This window comes from Eretmochelys imbricata, chromosome 9 (assembly GCF_965152235.1).
Source record: "Eretmochelys imbricata isolate rEreImb1 chromosome 9, rEreImb1.hap1, whole genome shotgun sequence".
NCBI classification, from domain to species: Eukaryota; Metazoa; Chordata; order Testudines; family Cheloniidae; genus Eretmochelys; species Eretmochelys imbricata.
Genome location: NC_135580.1, coordinates 25,077,265 through 25,103,178, shown reverse-complemented (window position 1 = coordinate 25,103,178; position 25,914 = coordinate 25,077,265). Strand labels below are relative to the sequence as shown.

Genomic DNA, 25,914 nt, shown 5'->3' with positions numbered 1-25,914 from the left:
ATTTACATGCATTACAAATACAGGACACTGAATGTTCAGATCTATTGCATGCAAATAATTCACATTGTCATTTCTGAATAAAAATACATACATACATAAGAAAGGATCACAGAATCTATTTACATAATTTTTGACAGGAAACGGCACATGAAGTCAAGACTAAATCATTAGCTTAAAATTGCATTTCTAAATAATTTAAAAGTCAAGGACTATACTTCTTGCTAAAAATCCTTCATTCAGTGAAACAGTTTGTAAACACTGAAGATGTACATGTATACAATTTACAGTCTCAGAAGGAAATAAATTTCTGGTTTATCATCACTGCTTGGCTCCATCTGCAAAACGGAATCATCTGTACAAAATTGGTCATTGCCTCCATAGCGCAAAGAAGTACATGCGCCCTCTGGTACACCTCGACCTTCCAGATCCTCCCCACTGAAGTCATTCAGGTATCTTGCTATGTAAGAGCCAGTGGAATGCCTGTTGATAACATGAGCTGATACTGATGGTTTGTTTCTTAGCACTACTCCTGCTATGCTGCTAGCATTAGAAAGTTTTTGCTTGTTGGCTTCTTGTCTTTCCTTAGCACGACTAGCAATATTGCGTACTCTGCTTTGACTTCTGGATGACAGTTTTCTGACCAATGCCTTGGGGCAATCATCATCATTCTGCTTAGAATACAAAGTTTGACAGTTGTCCTCCTGGTCAAAGGACACCAGTTTTCGCAATTGTTCTGTCAGAGTGTCTGTAGATTGTGGTCTCTTAGTTTTCATAGCTGCAACTTTCTTGTCTCTCATGCCAGATGTAATAAAGCTTCTACTTATGTATTTGTACTTGCTTTCAAAATTACAGGAGATATCCTCTGATGTCAAGTCTCCCAGGCTCTTGGATTTGCAAGGACTAGGCTGTTTGACGACTGTAGTAGGAGGGTAGGGCAAAGTGTTCTTGGGTGTAGGTGAATGCATATTAAGTCTGGATCTTTGGGAGACATACAACAAATCATTTCGTGTATCTGAAGTTTGCAGATAATTATTATGCAAAAAGCCAACACTCTGAAATGCTGGGTAAGGAAAACTTTGATTTCTTGCAGTCCTAAAATTATTTGAATTATCCAGGGCAGCACTGTGAAGGTCCTCGTTAATTAAATTATTCCCAGAGATTCTCTCACAGTAGTATACTGAGTCCTGATTATGCTTCAGTTTCAAAGAAGCAGCAAGTTGGCTCATATCTTCTCTCTTGAATTCATATGCAGTTATCAGGAGGTCTTGGGAATCTCCCTCTACTTCCATAAGACTGCTGCCTGATGAGGTTATACAAGCAAGAGGGTCAACTACTGTATCCTCCAAAGTGCAGGAACTGCAATCCTCAAGGGTTTCCCAATTTGTTCCACACTTCCTTTTGGGATTTGCTGTTAGCAAATGGAGAGAGGAAGTGCAGGGGGACACTGGAACGCTATTTTCCACACAGTCTGACTTCTTGCAAGCTGGTTCATCTATTGGTTTACAATCAGAGGCTGGTGAAAGAGATGCCTCATGGATAATTGTATACACAGAATACTCTGTTGTCTCAGGGCTGGAGAACATAGCAGTATCTGGTGTTGAGAATAATGGAGATTCAACAGATTTTACATTAGTGAAGTTTTGTTTAAGGGGGGTACTTAGATCAACAGTAAACATGTGTGGATGTGCTGACACCACACTGAAGGTTTGGTTGCTGGTGCCATGAAGACTTGAAACCACAGTCAGATTAGTTCGGTCATCTGTAACATCAAACTGTCCAATCAGTGCTGAGACAGAACTGCTCATCTCGCTCTCGTTTGTTAAAGAAACCTCATCTATGAGACGAGAAACATCACTATCTTGCAGAGCTGCAGTCGAGTGTAAATCGTAGATGTCAGAACAGATGGTGGAAGATATATCAGTCAGTGAAAAAGCGGTTACAGTACTGCTCATAATGACATCATATTTATTATTTTCAAACTCCTGTTCCTTTGCAGAAAGACAACTTCCTGCCGGTGTTTTTTTCTCCTCTTTACACCCTCCAGTCTCCTCTTCTCTCTTTTCATCTGTGTAATTTGTATCTTGTATTTTTTCTGTATCAAGGTCAAAAACTGAATCCTGCCTTATATGAACAGGTTCATTGGAAAGGTGACTTTTCTGATATTCTGTGGAGTGATTTGTCTCACCTATCCCACTTACAAAGTTGAAGCTTTCTGCATGTTTATGTACAGGTGATTCTGTAGAACTGCCAATTCTGGTGTCACTCTGGGAAGTAGCTTTTTTATGCAGAGATGCAGAATTTGAAGAAGGTGCAGCTTGCTCAGGGGATGAAAAGATATGTTCTTTCCAGTTTGTTTGGTTCACGCTCGTACCATTGTTGCTATCTGCTAAATCAAATAAAAAGCACATTCGTTATACATGTTTTGTTTACTATCTGCTAACAACTATTTTGCCTTTAGACAGACAAATGGAGAATGTAAAATTAGTTACAATTGTGATAAGACTTAATTATGGGGTTGTGCAGGTTTAGTAAAAATTATTTGTGTGATATGAATAAATGGGAAAATATAGTTGTAGGCACTTCATTGAAGCTTCCTTTGAATGTCTATTACATCAGACACCTGATGTAATATTTGTTGTAAATAATGTCAATGAGGTACCATATTTTGTACATGTGGCATTACCTTCAGTTGTGTTCCTATTCAGATTTGTACTATAAAGAAGCATGGTAATAAAGACAGAACAAAACAGCTCTGTTAAACAACATAATATATCTGGAAACAAGAGGCATGTTTATAAGAACTCTGAGTCAAACATCAGATAGTTGGACCCCATGCATAATGTTTTTGGTAACAGTTTATGTGCAATTTCAGATTTAATTTGTGAGTCTCTAACAACATTTAACTTTCTAAACTTCTGCATTCATAAGAGAACTAGATTTTGAATTCCATGAAAGAATATATTTTACATGTTTCTACATTAGCTTATCAAATTCTGGTTACATTTCTACAACTATATAGGCTGAATCCTACCTCCATTACTCATTCCTTACATAGGTAAGACCCCTGTTAACTTCAGCTACACTTTTACCTAACTTAGGGCTGGATATGTACAGCAGGAAATTGACCTTTTACGAATTACAGTTTCTAACATTCAACAGAAATAAGGTACAACTAGAAAAAAAAACCCAAAGAGTAAGGGCCTGGTCCCTCATTTATTGGGCATTCAAAACTCCCAGCATTGGAGTTTATAGTGCACAGGCAATGCAGGATCAGTCCCCGAATTATAACAGTGAAAACATTCCTAATGTTCTCAAGACCAAACATATTAAGTTGAAAGTATCTCCACATACTGATTGAACTGATCCATATTTGATTTCTTTCTGTAGAGAACACAGCAAAATATACAGGGCCAAATTCAACCTTGGTGTAATTCTAGTAAAGTTAGTGAAGAATAGTTTAGCCACAGTATTTTGCTGCAATGAGCCTTTGTTGGGTTCAGTTTAGCAGCCTGATGTTCTTTGCTTTCTGTAATGAAATACGGACAATTTGTAACCTGATTATTTCCTTTCTGGGACTGACCTCTCCCCTAGGCTGAAAAATTGGGGCTGAACCTCTTTTTCTACAAATACCATAGGCACTTCACACATGTGCATGTGTCTTTGCAACATCCCTTCCATCCTTGCTCAAGATAAGTACTTCCAAGGCTATACAGATATGTGAGATCCTTAGTAGCAGATAGACTATAACTAAGAATAAGATTTTATCATGTAGGTCATGGAAGTCACAGATTCCATGACTTTCAGAGACCTCCGGGACATTTTCTGCTTCAGCTTCAACCCTGTGCCCTTGGAGCTCTGAGCTGCCACAGAAGGCAGGGGCCGTGGAGCTCCGAGTCTCTTCCCCTGGAGTTTGGAGCCACTGCAAGCGATGGGGGCCACAAAGCTCTGAGCCTCTGGCCCTGGAGCTATGAGCCACTGCAGGTGGTGGGCGCCTGGAGCTTTGAGGCACTGTAGGCAGGGGCTCTGGAGCTGTCAGCCACATGGCTGTGGCTGGAGCCCTCCCCATGTGGCATAGCTCAGGCTCTCAGTCCCCCCCACCTCCATGCAAGGCTTGGGCTTCATTTGTTGTAATCGCGCTCGCCCCCACCCCTACCCTCCCGTTACTTTTATTAAAAGTCACAGTTGCGGACTTCCATGAATTTTTGTTTATTACCTGCGATCTGTCTGTGACTTTTACTAAAAATAACCGTGACAAAATCTTAACCTTAACTATAACTTTTGAACAGCAATGCCTTATTCGATTATGTCAACTATGTACATGGACCCTGAAGAGGCCACTGTAAAGATTCCTAAGTAACTTACCTTGGGTGAGGCAGACTGAAGGGAGAGATCAGTGCCAGAAAGAAAATCATCAAGGAACAAATTTTCCATTCTGGACCTTGATCTTTCCCCCAGTGTAAGGCATCTGGGAAGGAGTGATCAGTAGGGGAAAATTCGTAGGGAGGGAGAGATAAGTAAAACACTAGAAGAAAGCTCCCCTTTTCTATAAATTAGCAGTCTTCATCTATTTTGGGACTACTGCCCCTGAGCACCTTCCTAGCAAAGGATGTTTCTGCAGAGGAATGAGGTCCAGCCTTTAGTGTTTTATTAACGTAGTGATGGATGACCAGATGGTGATAGCATTACAGATTTCCTCTGTAATGGCTAATGCCCTTTGTCCACAGGCCACCACAGAACATGTTGAATGGACTCTGATCCCTTATGGAATAAGTTTATCTGTGGCTGAATATGCTTTGGTGATGCCACAGTTTATCCAGCTAGCTATGGAGGATTAGGGTACCTTCAGGCCCAATCATTTAGAGTGGGAGGAAACAATAAAGATAGAACAGTTCTGCGAAGATACATTTTAGTTGCTCTTCTTGCATCCAGCATGTGCCACACTTTATCTTATAGGCACTGAAACTTTAGGAGAAAAACTCCTTACTCTGTAGGGAAGGAGCTAGTTGTGAATTATTCTGGAGTATGACCCTAGAGATACAGTAAGTCCTCACGGAAGATACAGTAAGTTCAGTGTCTTTCAAGAGTAGAGGAGATGTGATTGTGACCAGGGAGCATGTCTTTACGGAAAGGAAATAAAAGGAACTGGATGACATCAGTTCACAAGGATGACACCTGTAGCACTGTAGTCAGAACCCAGATTCAGAAAATTGGCCTAACGGTTGTTTTGGATTGAGGTACTGCCGTCAGGCTCAGCTGGTTTCTCACAAGACTTGGAAGAGTCTGTGTTAGACACATTTTAACAATGCAGTGTGAGGTATGATGATGGGAGGATTTAGGCCCAAATCTAGGCCATCTAGCAGAAATCCAGAGGGCCTGGACTGTTTAGTTTTCAGGGCTGATCCATCCCGATGCTGGTAGGAGAATTTTATCCAAATTCTTACATAGGCCAAGAGGATGGAAAACTTGCACAACACTAAGAGAGTCTATAACTGTCGAGGAGTATTCCATCTTGTTTAACGCTTGTCACTCATTAGCCAAACTGTGAGGTTCAGTAATCTGGACAGAGATACAAAAGTGGGTCAGAGAACAGGAGAGCCTGCCTGTTGGACCATGGAGTACATTCTGCCTGTGCAACAGCTCCACTAGCTCTGAGAACCACAGCCTTCTTAGCAAATTGAGGGAGATTAAAAAGGAGAAGGCCACAGTCATTCCAATCTTCTGAATCACTCTTCCGAGTACTGAAAGAAGGAGAAAGCGGAGAGAGGCTGATTCAGTCATTTGTGTCTATTTGTGTCACAATCTATTTCCAGTGACATTTAGTCTGGTTCCCTGGTGAAAAATAACCTCACCTTTGTGTTCTGGCTGAACATGACTAGGTCTGTTTCGGGGTGGCCTAGCTCCCTGGATATCAGCTTGGTTCATGGACCATTCTGAGCTGTCTATCTGCTGATAACTTAGCTTATTCACTTTTGTGATGTGGCCCATTTATGAGGATCACACCAGATCACTGTGTCTCTAGCACGTTGTTGCTTCACAGAACACTGAAGAAGCTTTGAAGTCCCTTCTAAGGATGTCTTCTATCTAGCTGCCTGTAGAGTCTTCAGGAATTACCACATCCTCTACCAGGGATGCCCATAGTGCAACAGCCTTCAGGCAGAAGAAGAGAGAACCTTTGAATTCTAGGACTCTGCAGAATTTCAGGGCTTGCTAACTAAGTCTTATCCTTTATTGGGATTTTCCCATTCCTCCCTAATGACTTATTTGAAGGAGGAATACAGGGGGATGGCAAACTTTGTTTTCATTTTGCTCACTGCTCCGCCAGAATCAGCTTTTAAAAGCTAGGGACCAGATTCTGTTTCTTCCAAGAACGCAGGGAAGTAGGGCAAAGATGGCTTATGGCTATAGACTTTCTCTTGCTAGGAGCCTGGCTAAGCCTGCTCTAATTTAAGAGTGGCTGCAATGGCTCTGTAGGGTGCCAGTCCATAGCCAAGAATAACCAGAATGCAGGCACACTCTGGCCATGCCTTCTGCCACCGATATGGTCCAAGCATGCTTCCTGCATCAAGAACTGAAAAGGGAACTGAAAAGAGGGCAGCTCTTCACTATCTGAAGAAACCCCTTATTCCCTGAGGGGCCATTCCTGCCAGGTGAAGAGCCTTTTTATATTACTGGAACAGTATGAAGGGGCTAATCTGGCTTTCGGATTACAGTGGGTAAGACAGGAGTGCTGAACTGCTGCTTTGCACTGCCAAAAGCACCGAACCTGGAGCAAGGGTGCAGGGGGTATGGCAAAGCCCTGGAGCCATGGAGGTGTCTGAATGGAGTATTTGCAGAACGAAAAGTGCCGCTCAGATGTTTCAGACTGGGTGAGAGCTCTGGATCAGGAACAAAAAGGTCTCAGACATCAATACCACACAATTACAGACTTTCTGGAACTATTCAGATGCTCGTTTGTGTCACCTCTTTGGCACACTGAGCTGGGTCTGCATTTCATTTGCCCAGGTTTTACACCAAAGTCCACTGGATTCACCCCAGTATATCAGATATCAAACTCAGGCCGAGTGGATTTAAATACTTTTGTGTTGAGTAACTTCAAGAATCAAAACATACTACATGTGAACGTTTATATTTAATCTAGGAATATAAAAAATAACTAAGATTCCAGCCTCGCCCACCATTTTCCACATAAAATCCAGGTTTATAATTTTGTAAAGTTAATTTTAAAGGACAATGTCAAGGTTCTTAGATTAAAAATTTGACCTACTTTTTTCCCCTTTTACATCTGTTTGCAAAGTCCATGTTTTTCTTTATATACAAAACAAATGCTTTTTTTTCTTTCCAAAACAAATGCTTCCTGCTTTTTTTCCCTTGAATAAAAAAATTAAAAATACACAATGCCAGCTCTCATGCATAAACTCACAGTAACAAACCCAGAGCTTGAAAATGATTGAAGAAAAAACAATTTTGGCAAGGATGTAGATTTCATCTTCAAGCTTCTAAAGGATACTTAAAAAATCAACTGCTAATAAACTAACTTTTTAAATCATGAAAAGAAACTTGACAAGTGTTCTTTAAGCAAATCTGTGGAAAATACTGTAATCCATTTGCCTAGTTTGGGGAGAGGAAACTTTTCTTGGGTTTCACTTGTCAGGATACAGGAAGAAGTTTAAAAATGCAAGTGACTGTTTTGTTGCATATCACTTTGATAAGCATAACAGTCATTTTACATCCTGTTGGGCTTGATCCTGCAGTCCTTATTCACATGAGTTCAATGGAACTACTCATATGAGGATTGCAGTACTGAGTTTAATAAAATGGTTTTAAAGCTACTGCAGTAAAAGTCACTTTGGAAGCATCTTACCAGAGGTATTTTCTTTTCTTTTGGTGTCTTTAACCGTTTCACATTCTGGGGAAGACAATCCCATCAGAAGGAATTTGTCAACTGGCATAGAAGCAGGACGTGCTTGCAAACTCCTGGTTGTACGCCTTATAACTCCTTCCTTGTCTTTCATGTCTGTTGGCTCAGAGGTACCGTCTTTCATTTCTGTAGTTTCCTGAAAGCCCATTTTGCTCTTTTTCCTGCCTTTTGCCGGAGCACTGGCTGTGCGTCGGAGAATTCGATCACCAATTGATCGTTTCCGCACGTAATGCCCATTGTTTTCAGCAGAATTGTGTTTAGGATTCTTGTTAAACAACCCTTTGAGTCCTATCAGCTGCCTATTCTGAAAACAAGAAAACAAACACATTCTTTAAGTTCAGCCTGTGATTTAAACTGCTATTGAATACATATGTGTGAATCATGAATGCAACATCAAAAAGCAAAGCAAAGCAAAAATTCACACCAACTAATTCACACATATTCAGACCAGGAAACAATCAGCATAGGTCACCATGAATTCGTGCATGTATGAATTCCCCCTCATTCGGAAGGCAGCCTGCTATAATTATTGTGGATCTTTACTAGAAGTTTCCTAATCAGAGCTGAGAAGATTGTAAGAAATGCTCTGTAGTGACAGGCTGCCCATTAACATAGAGTTTTATGACATGGGCCTGATCAAAGCAACATTTAAATATTTCAGTCTCTTAATGAGGAATGAAGAGATATAGTAGTTATGGTACATCATGCGACTGGGAACTGTTTGATAAATCTGTGCCCAGCAAGTGCAAAGTGCATGATAATGAAGACTACCTTAGTGGCTCCTAGAAAGTTCAATATAGTATAACTGGGATTGAGGATTAAAGGACTCCACTGAAAGGAAAACAAATGCAAACATATTTGGCTAACGTTTTCAAGGCTGTGACACAAGCAAGCAAGATAGGTGGTGTAAGTAGTTCTCTATAGTTAAGTCATTTAAAATAGATTATTAGTCTTACACCAATCTCATTCAGATACACACTTCACTCGGTATCCTCGGTTATACAGGGTATGGAAAGTATTAAATATAGCTTGTAAAAAAAACAATACAGTCCATCATTATAGTAAGCATTTGGTGGCAGAGCAAAATTTTAAACAGAAAAGCTCAAGCCTTACAGGGTGTTTTTTAAATCCTCTCCTAGTGCTACCATTCAGCCCAATTATACTAGGAAATTACTCAGAAATTTTTTTCCCCTTAACTCTGTCCTCTCTGAAGTGTATGTGAGCCAAACAGCAATCCCAGTTGAACGTCAGTGACATGGGATTTCACTTGTATTCACTTGTGCATCTGAATACCTACAGATCCTGTGAGCCCCTATACATTTTCTTCAGTCCTTTTAATTTTCATTTAAGATGGATTTAGTGTTGGTGAAAGATGCCAGACTGATCACTTTGGAGACTGAGGATCTCTGTGTTTCCACAGAACAGAAACAGCCCAGGCAGTGTCAATGCAAGTTGCTCAGCAATGGCCTCCACCCTTTGTTGAAGGGACCACTTCCAGAGGTAAGAGCAAGTAATTCAGTTCCCATGTGCATTCAATCCCACGTATATGCTGAGACCAGAGTGCCAATTGTGGGGTAAACTCTTGTACACATGAATCTGGACTGACATCGCCAACTCATTTAACATAGGGCAGGATGTTTATGAAATGGTCACGAATTCAGTCACTGTTGGTCGGACGGTGTTAAAACTGGTGACCTAGGCCCCGTCTACACTCACCTTTTCCCTTTTCACCTTTTCAAATGTTTCCGCTGACGCAAATCTACTAGTTGGAGCAACTGCAGGTGCTCTAGTGCATACAAAGTGCTGGTGGTGTTGCTTTTAGCTCTTGTTGTTTAGATCTGCTCTGAGCAGAGAGAGAGACTCTGAGCTACCTAATTCCTCTTTTCACACTCCTTAAAAAATAAATCTAAATATAGTCATTGAAATGAAAGTCCTTTTTGTTCTTGGTACCCCTCTCTGTTTTAATTATCTTATCTATGCCATTGACTTCTGGTAATTCTTTTAACCCCCTATTTATAGTAACTTGTATACCTCTTGTAAAGAGTTGAACAGAGGTAGCTAACGCTGAAATAATGAGTAATGGACTGAGCTTTTGCTTTCATTTTAAAACTTGAAGTTTTAAAATTTTTCATCTGAAAAAACAGAAAAGCAACAACACTTCACATGCTAAAACTTAAATGGTTGAGAATTAAAATTGGAGTTTAAAATGTCTTGTCAAATACCCAGAACTAATGGTGTGACTACAGCTCTTGACAATTACTTTTTAAAAATAAAGTAACTTAAAATGAGCCTATAGGGATGTACATACTGTACATAGGTGAGAAATTAATATTAGGTGACAAAGAAAAGAGGATTCACTGTTATGCGTGCTAGGATTATGGCAACGATATTGCTTTGAGGTTAAAGAGATCTTCTGCAAGGGTCGGGCGGGGGGAATTTTATATTATGGGCCTTATTCTCCATCACCCTGTGCTTTGTGCAGTCATTTACATAAGGGCTAAGGGAGTGAAACTGCACTGGTATAAATGATGACACAAGGTGCAGAGCAGTGGAGAATTAGGCCCTATCTCTCTTGTTATTGTTGCTGTTGTTTTGTATATTTTGCTTTTCTCTGAAGCGTTAGGTGTTAGCCCCTGCCAGAGGCAGGACACTAGATTTGATAGACCACTGGTCTGATCCAATATAAAAAATGCCATGTTCCAAAATTGTAGGAATCAGTCAGAGCCCACATTAGTTCTACGAGGTTATACTGATGCATCTTAATCCATTGTTGCCAGCAGTACGATATAGAAACATTTGTAAAGTATTTAAGTTCCCATGTATACCTACCTTTCCATAGATTTCATTGATTGTTATATGGACAAATATGGAGGCTTCAGTCAGTCCCTCTAAGTACACATGACGATAGCCTAATAAAATGAGAAAACAAAGTAACAAAGAATCAGCACTATGTATTTTATGTGCAGTTAGCAAGGCTGTCCATACAATGTCTTTTGCAATTATACATTACATATACAGTAACTCTGAGCAATTGTTTATTTATAATAATACAGTCCCCTTCCATAACACCTTCCATCTAAGAACCTCAAATGGCTTCACAAACATTAATGACTTTAGCCTTACAACCCCCTAGTGAGGTAAATAAGTATTTATCTCCATTTTACATTCTCTGCTTTAACTACAAAACTATCCTTTCTTCTATTTTCAACTAAATATCAAAGTCAAGTCAATGAGTGGAACTAACCAGGCACAAGACTGCTGAAGGCCACAGTTCTTTGTCCAACAAAATCTCGACCAATAGGATCATGGTCCCAAACAAGAAATCGAACCAAAGCTATTTCAGGCATGTGGATGGTAAAAGTGAGAGTTTCCTCCCAAACAGGGTTAAATCCTATGGGACAAACAGAATAGAAAGTCAGGAAAATACAAAAGCAGCAGCCGATGATGATGTCATTATCTGTGAAACACCAGAGGTAAGGAAACCAGCCACTCAAACAGACCTGATGCACAAGTGAATGTACATTATTTCCCATAAAATCCCTAAGAGTCACTAGCAGACAAATAAATGAAGAAGCTGCAACATAGCCATGTCCCTTCTCTAAGTGGGAGCTTTGCTTTGTGGTTGCTACATGGGAGTTGAGCTGTATGCCTGGCAAGCCCAGAGGATGGAGTGAGGAGAATAGCTACTAATGCAGTCTGTGTAAATTACAATGCACTATGATGTGCCAAGGCAGCTGTGCAAAGAGACCCATATGCAGAAAAATGAGTGGTATCTCTCTGGCAGCTTTTATGAACTACAGAAAGGGTCTGGATTGAGCATCTGGCAGAGAGTCTGCATGTGGCAGCATGGCAGGGCAGATTGCTGTGCTACTAGTGTGATAGGTCAAGCTGAGATGGGCCAACATGCCCAGGAACTATCCCTGTGTTTCTCCACGGGTCACTGCCATTCATGAGAATTGACAGCCACATCTCCCTGGCCGTTCCACTCTGTTGCTAGCCTTGTGTCCCATAGGAGCTGATGTGGCAGAGAGGCTTCTATGGCACGGTTTGTTTTCATTTTGTTTCTCATTATTTGTATATACCATGCATGTATGTACGATAGGTACTAGGGACTTCTACCTAAAGGAGACATAAGCAGAGTCCAGGGAAAAGAAAGAGATTGTGAGGAAGGCATTCTCCCTTCTCAACCACTCCATTATCTTATTTTTCCCACTTCTGCAATTTTTGGCTAGAAAGCAAAATTTTAAAGCTCAAGATCCAAGAATATATCATCCATCAAAAGATAGTCACTTGGTTCCATGTGCTATCAAGCTTTGCAGTCTAACACTGATGTGAAAAAAAATTAATACAGGATCTGACTGATATAGTTGACTGCAGATACAGAATTTTTCTTAACCATTTTGTTTTTCTTGGTTCTGGTGTTGGTTGTCATCTTACCTGCAGACAGCTTTTGTCATGTCGCTGTTTCCATGATTCTACCGTGAACAGGTCAGTTACTACTCACACATGCCCTCTTCCCAGGACTCTTGTTAAAAATTGAAGGGTTAACCTTGTTTTCTTCTCCTCTCACTAGCTAGGAAATTCCAGCCCATTCTTCACTCTAAAGGGACTGTGGGCTTGAATACGTCATAACTATGTTACCTGCCTAATTAAGGACCAGATCCTGCCACCTCTTTCACATGCTATGTAATAACTTACCCTGCAAACTGTCCCATTTTAATCACTATGGGTACCTTCACCAGTGTTAGTGTTCAATGGGACTACCAGCATAACAAGGTATTACTATAGTATTACTTAACAGGAGGCAAGCATGTCAGAATCTGTCCCTAAGAGTATAATTCAATAACCATTGGAGAGAGAATTACACATAGATGTAGCAGAGAAGACTAGACCCCAAAAGACTAAAATATTCAGGGCCTGACTCTTATCTATGCCCTGTTGCCTCTATATAGCTTTGGTGGGGTAAAAGGGCCATAAAGGGGGAGAAAACAGCCTCAGGAAATGTTCTCTACACAAGGAGACCCTCTGGCAAGAGAAGAGCTGGCAGAGTAGCTCTGTGCTAGCCTCCTCCTGTCCCTAGGTGTATGCCAGGAACAAGTCAACAATAATTTATAGTCAAATACTATCAAAAACTGCAGACCAAGCTAAAAATCAGCAAGGAAATTTCACCCTTGTCAATCACTAGAAGGTAATTCTCAAACTCATCAGGGACATAATAACATGGAGAAGGATCAGAATATCACACAAGGACAATCATGAAAACTGGAGTTATAGAAATGGGATGAAATTGAATGGTGAAAAGTGTACGGTCATGCACGTAGGGACTAGCAACAAGAATTTTTGCTACAAACTTGGGATTTATTGGTTGAAAGTGACAGTGGATGAGAAAGACATGAGTATATTGGTCAACTATAGGATGACTATGAGCCGCCAGCGTGATGTGTCCATGAAAAAGCCTAATGCAATCCTAGGATGCATCAGGCAAAGTATTTCCAGTAGAGACAGGGAAGTGTTATTACCATTGTACAAGGCCCTGGTGAGAACTCATCTGGAATACTACATGCAGTTTTGGTCTCCCATGTTTAAGAAAGATTAATTCAAACTGGAACAGATGCAGAAAAAGGCTACTGGGAGGACCAGAGGAATGGAGAACCTGCCTGACACGAGGAGACTTGAGGAGCTTGACTTGTTTAGCCTAACAAAAGGAAGTCTATGGGAAGATATGATTGCTCTCTATGAATACATCAGAGGGGCAATCACCAAGGAGGGGGAGGAATTATTTAAGTTAAGGGAAATGTTGGACAAATGGATATAAACTGGCCTTCAACAAGTTTAGGCTTGAAATTAGACAAAGCTTTCTAACTATCAGAGGAGTGAAGTAACTGGGTCCCATAACACAATTGTTATTGGAGTGTGGAAAATTCTGAGTCTAACCACTTCCTAACTTGGTTTGGCTGGCCAATATGGACATGGCAAACCATGCCTGAATAACTGCATTATGTAGCGCCCTACATTACAGCATAGTATGGCCCCATTTACATTGGTTGACCAAACCATATTAGCATGTCTAAGCATGGACATGTTTTACACTTTTAAGAAATTTGGGCTAAACACAGTTTCTAACACACTTTTGTCCAAACCGTATCAGCAATGGCCAGCTGAAACTGATTTTGCTGGAATTGATGTTAAACGCAATTTCTCAGAATGCTTAAAAACCCTGTATAGGTGGGGCTTAAACCAAATGAGAAGAAAGTCCATGCAATCCCTGAAGGATTAGTAGGTCAGCAGTTGTCACCCCAGCATTCCACAGCTCGCCTCTGCATTGATCTAGCAATATGTTTTTCATTATTTGAAAATATGGTTGTACTTCATATTAAGGGTACATTTATAAATAACTTATAAAAGGCTAATAAATGATTAATAGAAGTTATAAGCATATTATAGACATGAGGAATATGTTTTATTGATGATTCTATGTCAGTAAAGGTTTTATAGATAGTTATATGCCCTTATTTTAAACAACTTTTTGACCTGTTTATTAACTGTTTATAAACTATTGATAAATATTGTTTTACTATAAAGTGTGACCAAAAAATACTATGTTTGTCACTCTTTGCGTCTCTGGTAAATTATTCTGTGTACCTCTAGTCATGCATAATTATTCAATAATTTACTATAGAAAAGAGGAAGGAGGGTACGTTATCTTACCATTGTCATCAACCACTCTGGTCTGGTCTTTACAGCAATCTACAGGTAACCCAATAATTTCCACCTCGACAAAAGGATCTATTATCTATTTTAAAAAACAACAATTTAAAAGCAACTCATTGTTATATATACAGGATTATTTTCTATTAAACTCTCACATAAATGCACATTTGATTGCTAAGTCACTGCTCAGTGTGATTTTCCCAGTAGTGTGATTATGGGAAATGCCACAATAGACTACAAGATGATGTAGGTTTCATCACTGCTGTTTTGTGACATTGGGATATGTGGCTAGGTAGAATAAACTTTCAGATCAGTGCTAACAGCTAAAGAAATACTAACCAGCAGAATATATAGAATACAGGGATTGTGGGAAAAATGCAGATCTAATGTGCAAATCCTGAACATCTGAAAATTACTGGCATATTTTAATTTAAGAGAAAAACTCTTTAGAACAAATGCTGCCATGTCACTCCTAAGCGTACTATGGCAGCTATAGTGGAAAAAAATATTTAGTATCACTCAAACTACTTTACCTCCCCTCTGTCTCCTAATACTGAATCTGGAGGTTTAGGTAGTTGCTGTCCACTAATGACTTTGAGAATAAGCTGCTTTTTAGAGTTGGCAGGAAGTGGATCACCGGAATAAGGGTTGAATGTACCTAGAAGTTTGCAGAGAATGAGAAAAAATAAAACCCTTAATATTAGAAATCCTATACAGGAGAAAAAAACAGAACTTCTACCCTCCCGAATGCATAGAATAAATAACATCATATAATCACATGCTTGACTGGGCCTCCAGTCTATAACTTAATTTCTAAGAATGACATTCGCCCTGATGCAAAGGGCTCATTCAAGGACCAATAACTACATAGGCCCATTTTACGAGAATGATCCTACCAGTTCCAGTGTTAATCTGGGTCAAAGAAATAATGTGATTTTAAAATGATGGTGGCGAACCAAAACCCTAAACAAATAGAAATGTGCTCACTGTATGAGCATAAGGATAACTGATTCCTGTTCTAGAAATACAAGGACGCCTATTGATTTCAGTGACAGATCAGGCCGTAAAAGCTGACTGCTATGGGGTGTTAAGTAACTTCACCTCCCAAGTTGCTCAGGCTGGTCTACATTTTGTAGGAGGGACCCAGCATATCACAAGACTGGGTGCTAATAACTTACCTAGATTAATTCTGAGAGATCATATTAGAGTATTTACATATTCATAAAGTTGGCAGTCATTTTTTTAAGGTTGATAGCAAACACTGCAAATGTGCCTTTCATTAATCATTTAAAAAGTCAGCTGCAAACCAAGTTAATTATTTTATATATGTGTCAAAAAGCTCCCATGCAAGTTCTTGTTTTAATTCCTTGTTTTATTCTAGATATTTAGCTCTAAATGCAAAATAATGGGAAACTGACTGCACAGTCATTTTCTAAAATAACTGATATAATAATAATAAATGTGCAGTGTGACATTACCTTTGCACATCTGCTGAGGTTTGAGGACATACCCACAGTTGCCATTAATCCTGAATTTTGCTTGATTAACCTGCATCACGCGCCCATCAGACTGGTAGTTTAATGCCACTGTTGAATTAAGAGATTTAGGAATCATTGATAAGTGTAACTGTAACTTGCATTTAACATAAAGCCCATGTGAAAACATTACATACATAAAACACCTACCCAGCTGGCAACCAGCATTCCAGTATGGTATGGGGTTGAAATTGCTGGAGTCAATCCGATATGCAGATGGATAGATTCTGGTGAGCTGTTTCTGGTTGTAAAGTATAAATTGCTCAGACTTCTGCTGCACTACCTGGTGGGCCCTTGTTTCACTGAATGATAACACATTTCCCATAGTCCCTATGTGTTTATAGTTTAAAAAAAAAACAAGAATAACAACTGTGAGACAAATTGCTATATTCACAGGTCAGTTACACTGGTGTATCTCTAGAGTAATTTGGACTGACATCAGTGGAGTTAGTCTAGATTCACAGATAGATTATCATCATACCTCTTACAGCTGGAGATCAAATGGAAAAGATATACAGTATAGCCTCTAATTCCCATTTGGCAATATTCCTAAACTGTGTTGAGTTCAATAAAGCTGCTGTATAATGAACAAACTCTTTCCATACGTATGATTACGTTCTCCCTCATCCTACCTCCATATACCCATGACACCTTTCAGCTGCCTCCTGACAGCCTGCAAATCCCCTCGGGCTTTGACAATCCTCTTCCACACACCCCATCATTCCATAAATCACTGTATGGACCAGAAAGCTGGGTGAAGTTCAACCTTCCAAGCCAGGGCCAAAGAAGAAGCTAGGGAATTCAGGCTCCACCATGTCTTGCTGGCACTGGAGTCAGACAAGAACATGGATGTGGAATCAGGAATGGAACTCTGGCTGGCAGGTTGGATTTATGTGTGGGGGTTGTGGAGCCCCTGGAAGGACAGATCACATAGACCTCAGAATAGCACTGCCTTGCTCTTATGCTCTTTCTGTAACCTTGCCCTATCTCACCTGCAAGTGTGTGCCACAAGGTCTTTCCTCTACAGGGATTTGGGCAAGGGCTGGAATGGGACGGAATGGACCAAGGCACCAAGCTCCATTTGCAGGACTGTCCCTTGCTCGGCCTCTTGCTTTCCAGGCTTATGTGGAAAACCAGGCAGGAGTCAATGTTAATTGAAAATGCATCATATCCTGGAAAGCCCCAACCGGAACTGTTGGTAAGAAGCTACAGAGGACTCAGACAATGACAGCATGGCTAAAATCTTGCTGAAGCCTTGTAGCCAGGTGGAGAGAGTAATCAGCTCAGCCCCACAGAAAGTCAGCTCCTTCCTCTATGGATCTGGGGATGCCCTTCGCTGTGGATCCCCCAGATCCATGGGAGGAGAATGCCTATGCAATCCACAGTCTCCTAAATTCATTCCACTAGAGGAAATATTTGCATGAAAGCTTGGGTTTTCATTTGGGGCCTAAAACATTATCCTGATTCTCACTTTTCCCTAAGTCAGTAGGCATTGTCCTGCACTCTTACATAGCTTGTCTCTATGGCTGAAGAGCTTTTGAATGTAGGTTCATAATTCTCTGCATAGTATTTTTTTAAAGCAGAAATAACCCTTGCACTTGAATTTGTTTTTTCTATCTTCCATATAGAGACAGAGACTCTAATTAAACAGAGCCACTGAGCACTATCTGTCACTTTCAGATATTTAAAGCTGCTCAGTGGCATAATTCGTCTTTGCTTATATTACTGTTCTGGGAGAGTTGAAAAAGGCAGTAAAAATTGATACAGAAATTAAGAAATGTTTGCAGCCAATAGAAAAGCATTTATATTCCTTTAAAAGAACAAGTGTTCACTTTCAGCACTTAGGAAATGAGGAGCTGATCTAAAAGACTAGACCTGTGATCCACAGCTAGACCTCTGACAGTAACCAGTACCAGATACGTCAGAAGGGGGTGTCAAAAGCCTTAATAGTGATTGTGGAATAATCTGGTCATAGGACAAGTTTCTTCCAAGCCCTGTTAGTTAGTTGTTGTCTTGTGCCCTGAATCATGAAGGTTTAGTTCCCCTATAAAAACGTTTAGCCTATTGTTGAAACTGTGCATGTTCTTATTACTCATATGAACATCTAATCCTAGTAAAAATGCTACTAAGCTCTTGGACTCAACGACATCTTGCGGCAATGAGTTCCTCTAGTTTATTAGGCAATGTGTGAAGAAGTATTTTCTTTAATCAATTTTACATCTATTGTCTTTCAGTTTCACCAAATGTACTCAAGTCCTTGTTTTATATGAAAGGGTAAATTGAAGCACCCAGTCTACCACCTCTATATCAATCACACCTCCGATTATTCATCTTCTCTCGAAAGGGACCCAGTCTTTTCAATCTTTTTTTAATGCAGAAATCTTTCCTCTGAGCATTTTTGTCTTTTTTCTGAGCTACAGTGACCAGGACTAAGCACAGTATTCTAGGTGGAGATGCCCAACATGAGAAACTCTAAAGGGGCCTGATTTTCAGAAAATACTAAGCATTCAGCATCTGAATGTCAGACCCAAAATTCACCCAAAACGACTAGTCACTTTTAGGTTTCTTGGCCTGAGATTCTCTGCAATGCCTTTATCCTCCTTAATTGCTCCATTTACTCACTGGTAGTCCGAAAGCCCATATATTCCCATACAAGCTGACATACACATAGAATTTCTTGTTTGTTTTTACATCTTTGGCTATCTGCTCTTCAAATTCCATCTTAGCCCTGTCAATTTCCATTTTCCCTTGTCTAATAAAACAACAGTAAGCTCTTTGGGGCAGAGACATGTGTACCTCTATACAGCACCTAGCATAATGGAGTCCTGATCCCAACTGCGGCCTCTGGGCACTACATAATATCAATATTAAATAATAGTACATACTGTTATAATAAAAGCTAAGATAAATCTCATAATACAGTGAAACTATACAAGCTGCTCCTGGAAGAGTCTGCATTCCCAGAATCACGCAGGGAGAAGATTACTAAATTATGAAACTCACAAGGAAATTGAAGAAACACGGGAGGGCACATTTCTCTGGGGAAGAAAAGGAAGGTGTTATATTGTCTTTCACATGGACAAAGATAGATGGCAAGAACTGATGAGCTACCTGGTCAACTTTTAAAAGTTCTCTGAAAATAGAGGAAACTTAAGACCATAGGCATGTGTCCCATCCAAATATATAATCAAGTGAAATAACAACATTTATATAAGTAAAATCTACATCCCCAGTCTCACCATCATCTACTATATCTTGGGCTGCCACAGAGTTTGTGTACACCACTAAATCAGAAAGAGCACGGCACAACTTCATGGTTTTTCTCCGGCGGCCCAACCTGTTGAGTAACGTTATATATTAAAAACAAAGCCGATTTTTATTTTTAATACTTAAAAATTATTTAAATCTCTCTCCTGTAATTCCTTTTCACAACTTATCAAAAATTAATTCACAGCTGAGCACGGTTATATCTATTTATACTATACTAACTATAGCTATTTCCTAACTGAAAAATAAGTTTAAATAGCAAGAAATAAAGGAAAGGCAACAGGCTTACTAAACAGGATTTGGGGCAATCTCTAAGATTATGGTTCATTCCAAACCCCTGTTTCTCTCTCTCTCTCTCTCTCTCTCTCTCTCTCTGTCTTTCTCTCACACACACACACATACACATTCTAGATATTCTGTTATACTAACAAAAACAAGGTGGGCAACAAGCTTTAGAAAAAACATCAGCAAAAGGGACATTTTAAATGCAATAAATGCATACTTGAAAATGCATTTATTCCATTCTCAGCTGTAATGAACTGGGAGAGGCTATGATGTGCTTTTATTCAGTCTATTTTCATGTAAAATTGACTCCGGCTTTTTTTCACTAGCAAAGTATTGCTGCACCATTTCTATTTAATTTAAGAGTCATTATTATTTGCATTTCACTGAAACACCATGTAACTCAGTATTTTAAGGAAATACATTTAAGGAAATACATACTTTAAGGAAATACATTTCAACAATGCAGGCGACACAACAGATTTGCTATTGAGAACTGACTTAGGTCACTGAGATGGCATAAAGCATAATATGGACATTTAATGGCAAACATGTCTCTAGTTTTCAATGAAGTGAAAAATTGTGGGGATTTCTGACCTGTACAACTGCCCAGTTTCCTTTCCAGAAGAATTTTTCTGACTTTCTTCATCATCAGATGTGCTATGAGATTTGGACCTTGATTTGACAGCTTTCTGTTGGGGAAATCAATGAATCCATCTGCCATGTAAATCCACCACACTTTACTGACATTAAATGAAGTTTAAGATGTCCCAAAGATGCACAAGGTGACCTGACTGGTATTTTATATATCTCATTTCTATGATTAAAAAAAATAACAGATCTGGTTTCGATTCAAAATATGCAATGGCCATCATCTTACTGTCTCAGTGTAATGTATTAGAGAACATGGGGCTACATTCTTGCTGGCAACTCTGCAAATACAGGATAAGAGATGGCCAAGATGGGATCTGTGGGGTCAGCTCTTGTGCCCTGATTTTTACTCTCACAAAATCCAAGGTCTTCACACTCCACAGGCACTCCATGGATTAAAGCAGCAGTGTGGCAATCTGGGACAGGGTTTATAGGCATCATCCATGTGAGTCCCACCTCACCCTTGGACCCACTATCACCTTACACTCCTCCTTCACTTGCACTATACTTTTGGTACCAATAACCTGCATGTGTGCTTTTGCAAAGGCTAATGAGGCCAAAGAAGAAGCTAGGGAATTTTATAGGTGGGGGACAAAAATGAGGAGAGTCAACATTTGGCCTGTAATAAAACCAAAGTTATGACTGCTGTTTCCACTAAACTAGTATTGGTCATACTGGGTTTCTAATGTACCATAGTATATCTAATAACAGCAAAAGATCTTTAATAGACAGCAACACAAATACAAAATGCATTGCTTCCAGCTATGACTTCTGCGCCATTTATAAGAGAAGATTAACAAATGCTTTCACAAAGAATTGAACAAACAGTCTCCAGGCAAAATTTTCAAACATCTTAAAGCTTGTTTCTGTTTTATGAGCCACACAGGATAGGAAAGGATCAAAAGATTCTAATTCCATACAATACACAATAAAATTTCTATCTACAATAAAAAGGCTAATATTTCTCTTTTCATAAGCATCTCTCTTTTAAATAGCAATAATGATTGCCAGCTGTAGCTTTTGTGATGCCAACAAGTAGCCAGTTTACTGAAAATATCTTCTCTACAGTGTAGTCTCTCCAACCTTTGATTTCAACATTCTTACATATTCAGTGACATTATGACTACAGTTCAAAGAGCTCTTTAATTTCCCCTCTCAGTATTAAGTGGCTACTGTGTAAGTGAGAAGTCCTTTTCCTTTCTCTCGCAGATTACTCCTATTACATTCCATCTGAACTTCACAGATTTTATTTCATTTAATATGGTATACTAATAATGACCATAACTGAGTTGATCCTGCTGTCCTCTGTGCTGAAATAGAATGATCAACCCTTTTATAGATTATGTATGCTGTTTAGTCTTAAATCTAGGGGCCTGGGAGTCTGTACTCCTGAATTTGACTTACAGCTCTGTCAATGACTCACTGAGTGAACCTGATGTAGTTACTTAACCCTGATTTCCAAAGTTCCAAATTTTCAAAGCATTTACATTTAATACACTTGTAAGTATCCTGATTTTCACAGGGGCTGTGCACACACAGCTTCCAATTAGGTCATTTATTTAGGAGCCTAAATTTAGATTTAGGTAGGTAATTTTAGGTACTAATATTTAAAAATATTGGCCTCAATCCCCTGTGCCTCAGTTTACCCTTTTTCACAGTGTATCCACTTAAAGCTACCCAGAAATCTGTTCTGTTGTGAGAATTCATTAATGTCTGCTTAGAGTTTTGAGAGTCTCAGTTGGAGGTCTCTGTACATGTGAAGAATATTACTACTACATATCCTCCTAAGCATCCTTTTGGCTGCCCGCATGGAAAATGACAGTGTTCTAAGAGTTAAGTTATTCTAAGTCTGTCTTGGTCTGTCTGCAATAGTCATTAAAAATAATAATACTCTGCCTTATTTATTTCAGCAACGATATGAAGTAAATGGGGCATCCAACTGGCTACATCCAATTAGAATAATTAGTTGAAGTAATTAAATTATTAAAACATTTTCCACTCCTCAGTGTAGCCAGTACTTTCAGTTTTTTAGCAACTGATTTCTTTATCTGGCATCCCAGTACAGAGCATTTATTCTCTCATCGGTGTACACTGGATTCTAATGTGTAATGCCCATTAGCGTGTATGTTACTTGTAGAAATCACCTGTGTATTGAATGGACAGAATTTCTTATTGCTCACCTTTTAGTTCCCTGAAAAACAAAGATTGTGAACATGTGCACTTAGCTGAAGCAACAACAACAACAACAAAAACCTACTAGTTTTAAACCAGTGCAATTTTATGATCTAATTACAAATTGGCTTGATTCTCTTCTCCATTATACAACTTCCACACTACTGTAACTTCACTGATTTCATTTTAATTAAACCAGCATGATTAAATGGAGTTATTCTGCCATAAAAATGGTATAATGGATTAAAGAATCAGATCATGCAACTCCACAAAAATTCAGATATTATCTGAAATGCAATTAAAAGCTATGAAAAATTACACTTTTACAAAACAGAAGTATAGGACCTGGTTCTGCCATGGTTATTGAGTAACCTCTATTTATTAACCCTTAGACAAACAACAGATATGAGACACTGCAGTTCCACCTACCTTGTGTTTCCCAAAATTGCCCATTAATGAGCGGCTATGGGATTTCTTCCCACTTTCTTTTGTGTCTCGGTTCTGTACAAAGAAAAATGCACAATGAACATATTTTTCAAGCCACCTCAGGAAGTGTCTTTGTTCTGTAATTTTTTTAAGTTTGCTACAATCTTTAAAAAGATGTATTTTTCACACTAATATGCATTCTTGTATGTGACACTGCTATTAAAATAATATAATAATTACAGGGGGGGAATAAGAGTGAAAGTGAAGCTGTTGAAGCCTAAACCCAAAATACTTAGCTTTGGATGTAAACTTAAATCTGCATCTGTAATACAGGGTTTTTCTGCTGCTTTATACTATTAATGACTTGGCAACCACTGATGGTAGGGAAAATGTACAAGTAGTAACCCAACAGCATTTTAAAACTAACTGAAGACCAGAAAACAAGAACAGAAGGAGATATTCTTTCTCATAAGTGCATTTTGATGATGGGAAATCAGCAACATCATCTTTATTCAGGCTAGCTGATGAAACCTCATTTTACAGACTGAATGTGATGGAGGCCACATTAATGATTAAAATAGGAGAGATTCCAAATTTCTCTCTGCTTTTCTTTTAACAGACAAAAATATTCCTCTCTCCTCCACCTAATGCCATTTTCCTAACTATTGCTATCACTTCATCATCAATTGCTTGCTGCGAATAGATGAAGAAGCACATAGCGGCCATTCAAGAATTAGTGGATTCAGAGGGACACCATACAAATAGATGCTCCGAGTACAGAAGGCCACAGCATGATCGATAACAGTAGCAGGTCGTTAATGGAGAGCAAGCTTGATTTTTCATTTTATGCATTTCTAGATCAGTTGATCTGCCATGGACACTATCGCATAGGACTAAATTACTCCTGTTCCTAGTTAAACCATGCAGGTTAAGAGTAATTCTGTTCCCATATGTAAGTAAATCAGGAGTCACTAAACTGAAGTCAATGAATTACAAATATGCAGAAACAGTGGGCTTAATTTTTCTCTCTGTCTCAGCAGCTTGTGTCACCAAATATACTTCTGCAAAGTGAGTGGGTGTAAAATCTTACCACCAGTGTAAGTGAGTGCATAATTCTGATAAGGTATCATTTTACAGCCACAGTGCATACACTTTGCACAAGTGTACATGAAGACACAAGCTACAAAGCACTGCAGATATAGGTCCTCTAAATGAGATTAAAATCTGTCCTAATAGATTTTTAGATTTTTTAGATTTTTTTAGATTTCCTAAACCACAAAGAATATTCTTGACTTAGCAACTCCATGGTTATCAGTAAATTCTGAGGATTCTGAATGGTTAGGCAATTCATTACATAGTTAATTTTACTCAGGCTAAGCATGCTTGTGGACTATCTCGTTTCTCAAGCAGCCTCTGAAACAATTATTACCCAGGTGAGCAGGCAACACATATGTTACATTATCTAGAGGCTAATGCTTTTTGCAGATGCCAGTAATGGGGCTATTTGCAAGCAATAAGTACATGTTTTAATGAGGTAACAGCAGGGTTGTGGGGTCCCTTTAGCAAAAGGAAGAGATGAATCAGCAAGATGTCTCAGGAGTTGAATTGAAATCATAAGGAATGGAATCCAGATGGACCAAAAAATAATACAAAAATCCTGCAGCATTTGAAAATGTAGATAAAGGACACATTAAAAGCTGAAAAAAATGGACAGGTGCAGAGTTTGTTAGGCCACCTGAGTTTCACTTGTATAGAAATATCCCCTGGGACATCAATTTGATGATCACTGGCAGTATCCAGTTTTGTTGTTGGAAAAACACATCCCTTCATCTGTCTGAAGAGCTGAAGAGAAACCTAAAGATATTGAAAATATTCCCCCAACATTTCACAATGTGAATCCAAATAGTTCCAGTTATTCAATGTGCAGCTATGGGTTGCGATGTATTTTTAATTACCAGAATGTTAGAGGCATTAGATATTTTTCTTGGCTCCAGACAAGGTTGCTAATTGTATGCATAATTTTCATACATTTATTTCTAGCGTAAGTTGCAAGGCATAGTATGTAGAGGAAACTCTTAGCAGAGTTATTTAGATAATAGTATAGCCGTTGACAGTGTCAAATCTGCAAAGTCAAAACCAGTAGTAGACCTAGTGTCAAAAGTCTTACAGCTTCTGCTGATCTTCTCAATACTTTTTCTCATTGTTAGTTGTAGATTCCATTTCCTAGCAGACGGCATTACACTTATTGCCAGGTAACTGAGATGTCTGTGAAAATATACACATTATTTATGAGTTTTCTTTCTATTATTTTGTTTAAATTTGGCACTTTTAGAATTAAGGAACTAGTAGGACTGGCTAGATCCAGATAATAGTATGGGAGAGAACTCTCAAGACAGCTTGGCCAATGCACTTCAGTCCTGCTGTGCGACACATAGGAATGTATGAAATGCCACAGTGGAACAGGTCTGTGGGCCATCTAGTCCAGTATATGGTTTCCAGCAATGGCCAGTACCAGACATTTCAGAGGAAGGTATAAAACTCCTGAGACAGAAAACTGTGCACATACTTTTCTAACCCCAGCAGTTAGTGGTTTCCATGATTGTTTACATATCCCTTGTTTTTATACTCTCCATGTCCTGAAGCATGATTGTTTATATATCCCTTATTTTCACACTATCCAATGTACTTGTGGATATTCTTGTTATTCATATAAAGACTCATCTCTAATCCCTTTTTTTTTTTTTAAATCCTACTAATAGCCTTGTTTTCCAGTCCAGGGCCTTTCCTGAACAAGGACAAGCAAATGTGCAGTGCTTCTCTGATACAAACAAATACCCACTTGGGATCCTGGTGATCGTTTTCATTTGTGGCCTGAACAGGATTTGAACTCATATCTCCAAAAATGAAAGGATAGTGCACAAAGCCACAGAGGGGAAAAAACCCCGTGACAGT

At 39.1% G+C, this 25,914-nt stretch overlaps 1 protein-coding gene across 3 annotated transcripts in view; it reads right to left on the bottom strand.

Moving 5' to 3' along the window:
• Window positions 1-281: 281 nt before the first annotated feature.
• Window positions 282-25,914, bottom strand: part of PLCH1 (phospholipase C eta 1) — a 131,426-nt gene continuing 105,793 nt past the window's right edge. Inside the window, exons 12-23 of one of the 3 annotated variants that reach the window (XM_077826413.1) lie at window positions 22,966-23,037; window positions 20,311-20,405; window positions 19,404-19,501; window positions 16,315-16,494; window positions 16,108-16,215; window positions 15,163-15,287; window positions 14,627-14,711; window positions 11,163-11,309; window positions 10,748-10,827; window positions 8,690-8,749; window positions 7,862-8,222; window positions 282-2,386 (exon numbers count right to left, since the gene is read on the bottom strand). In XM_077826413.1, coding sequence (XP_077682539.1) covers window positions 282-2,386; window positions 7,862-8,222; window positions 8,690-8,749; window positions 10,748-10,827; window positions 11,163-11,309; window positions 14,627-14,711; window positions 15,163-15,287; window positions 16,108-16,215; window positions 16,315-16,494; window positions 19,404-19,501; window positions 20,311-20,405; window positions 22,966-23,037 — 3,516 coding nt within the window. The remainder of the gene's footprint in view (window positions 2,387-7,861; window positions 8,223-8,689; window positions 8,750-10,747; window positions 10,828-11,162; window positions 11,310-14,626; window positions 14,712-15,162; window positions 15,288-16,107; window positions 16,216-16,314; window positions 16,495-19,403; window positions 19,502-20,310; window positions 20,406-22,965; window positions 23,038-25,914) is intronic. The other 2 variants (XM_077826414.1, XM_077826415.1) reach the window with 2 other exon arrangements.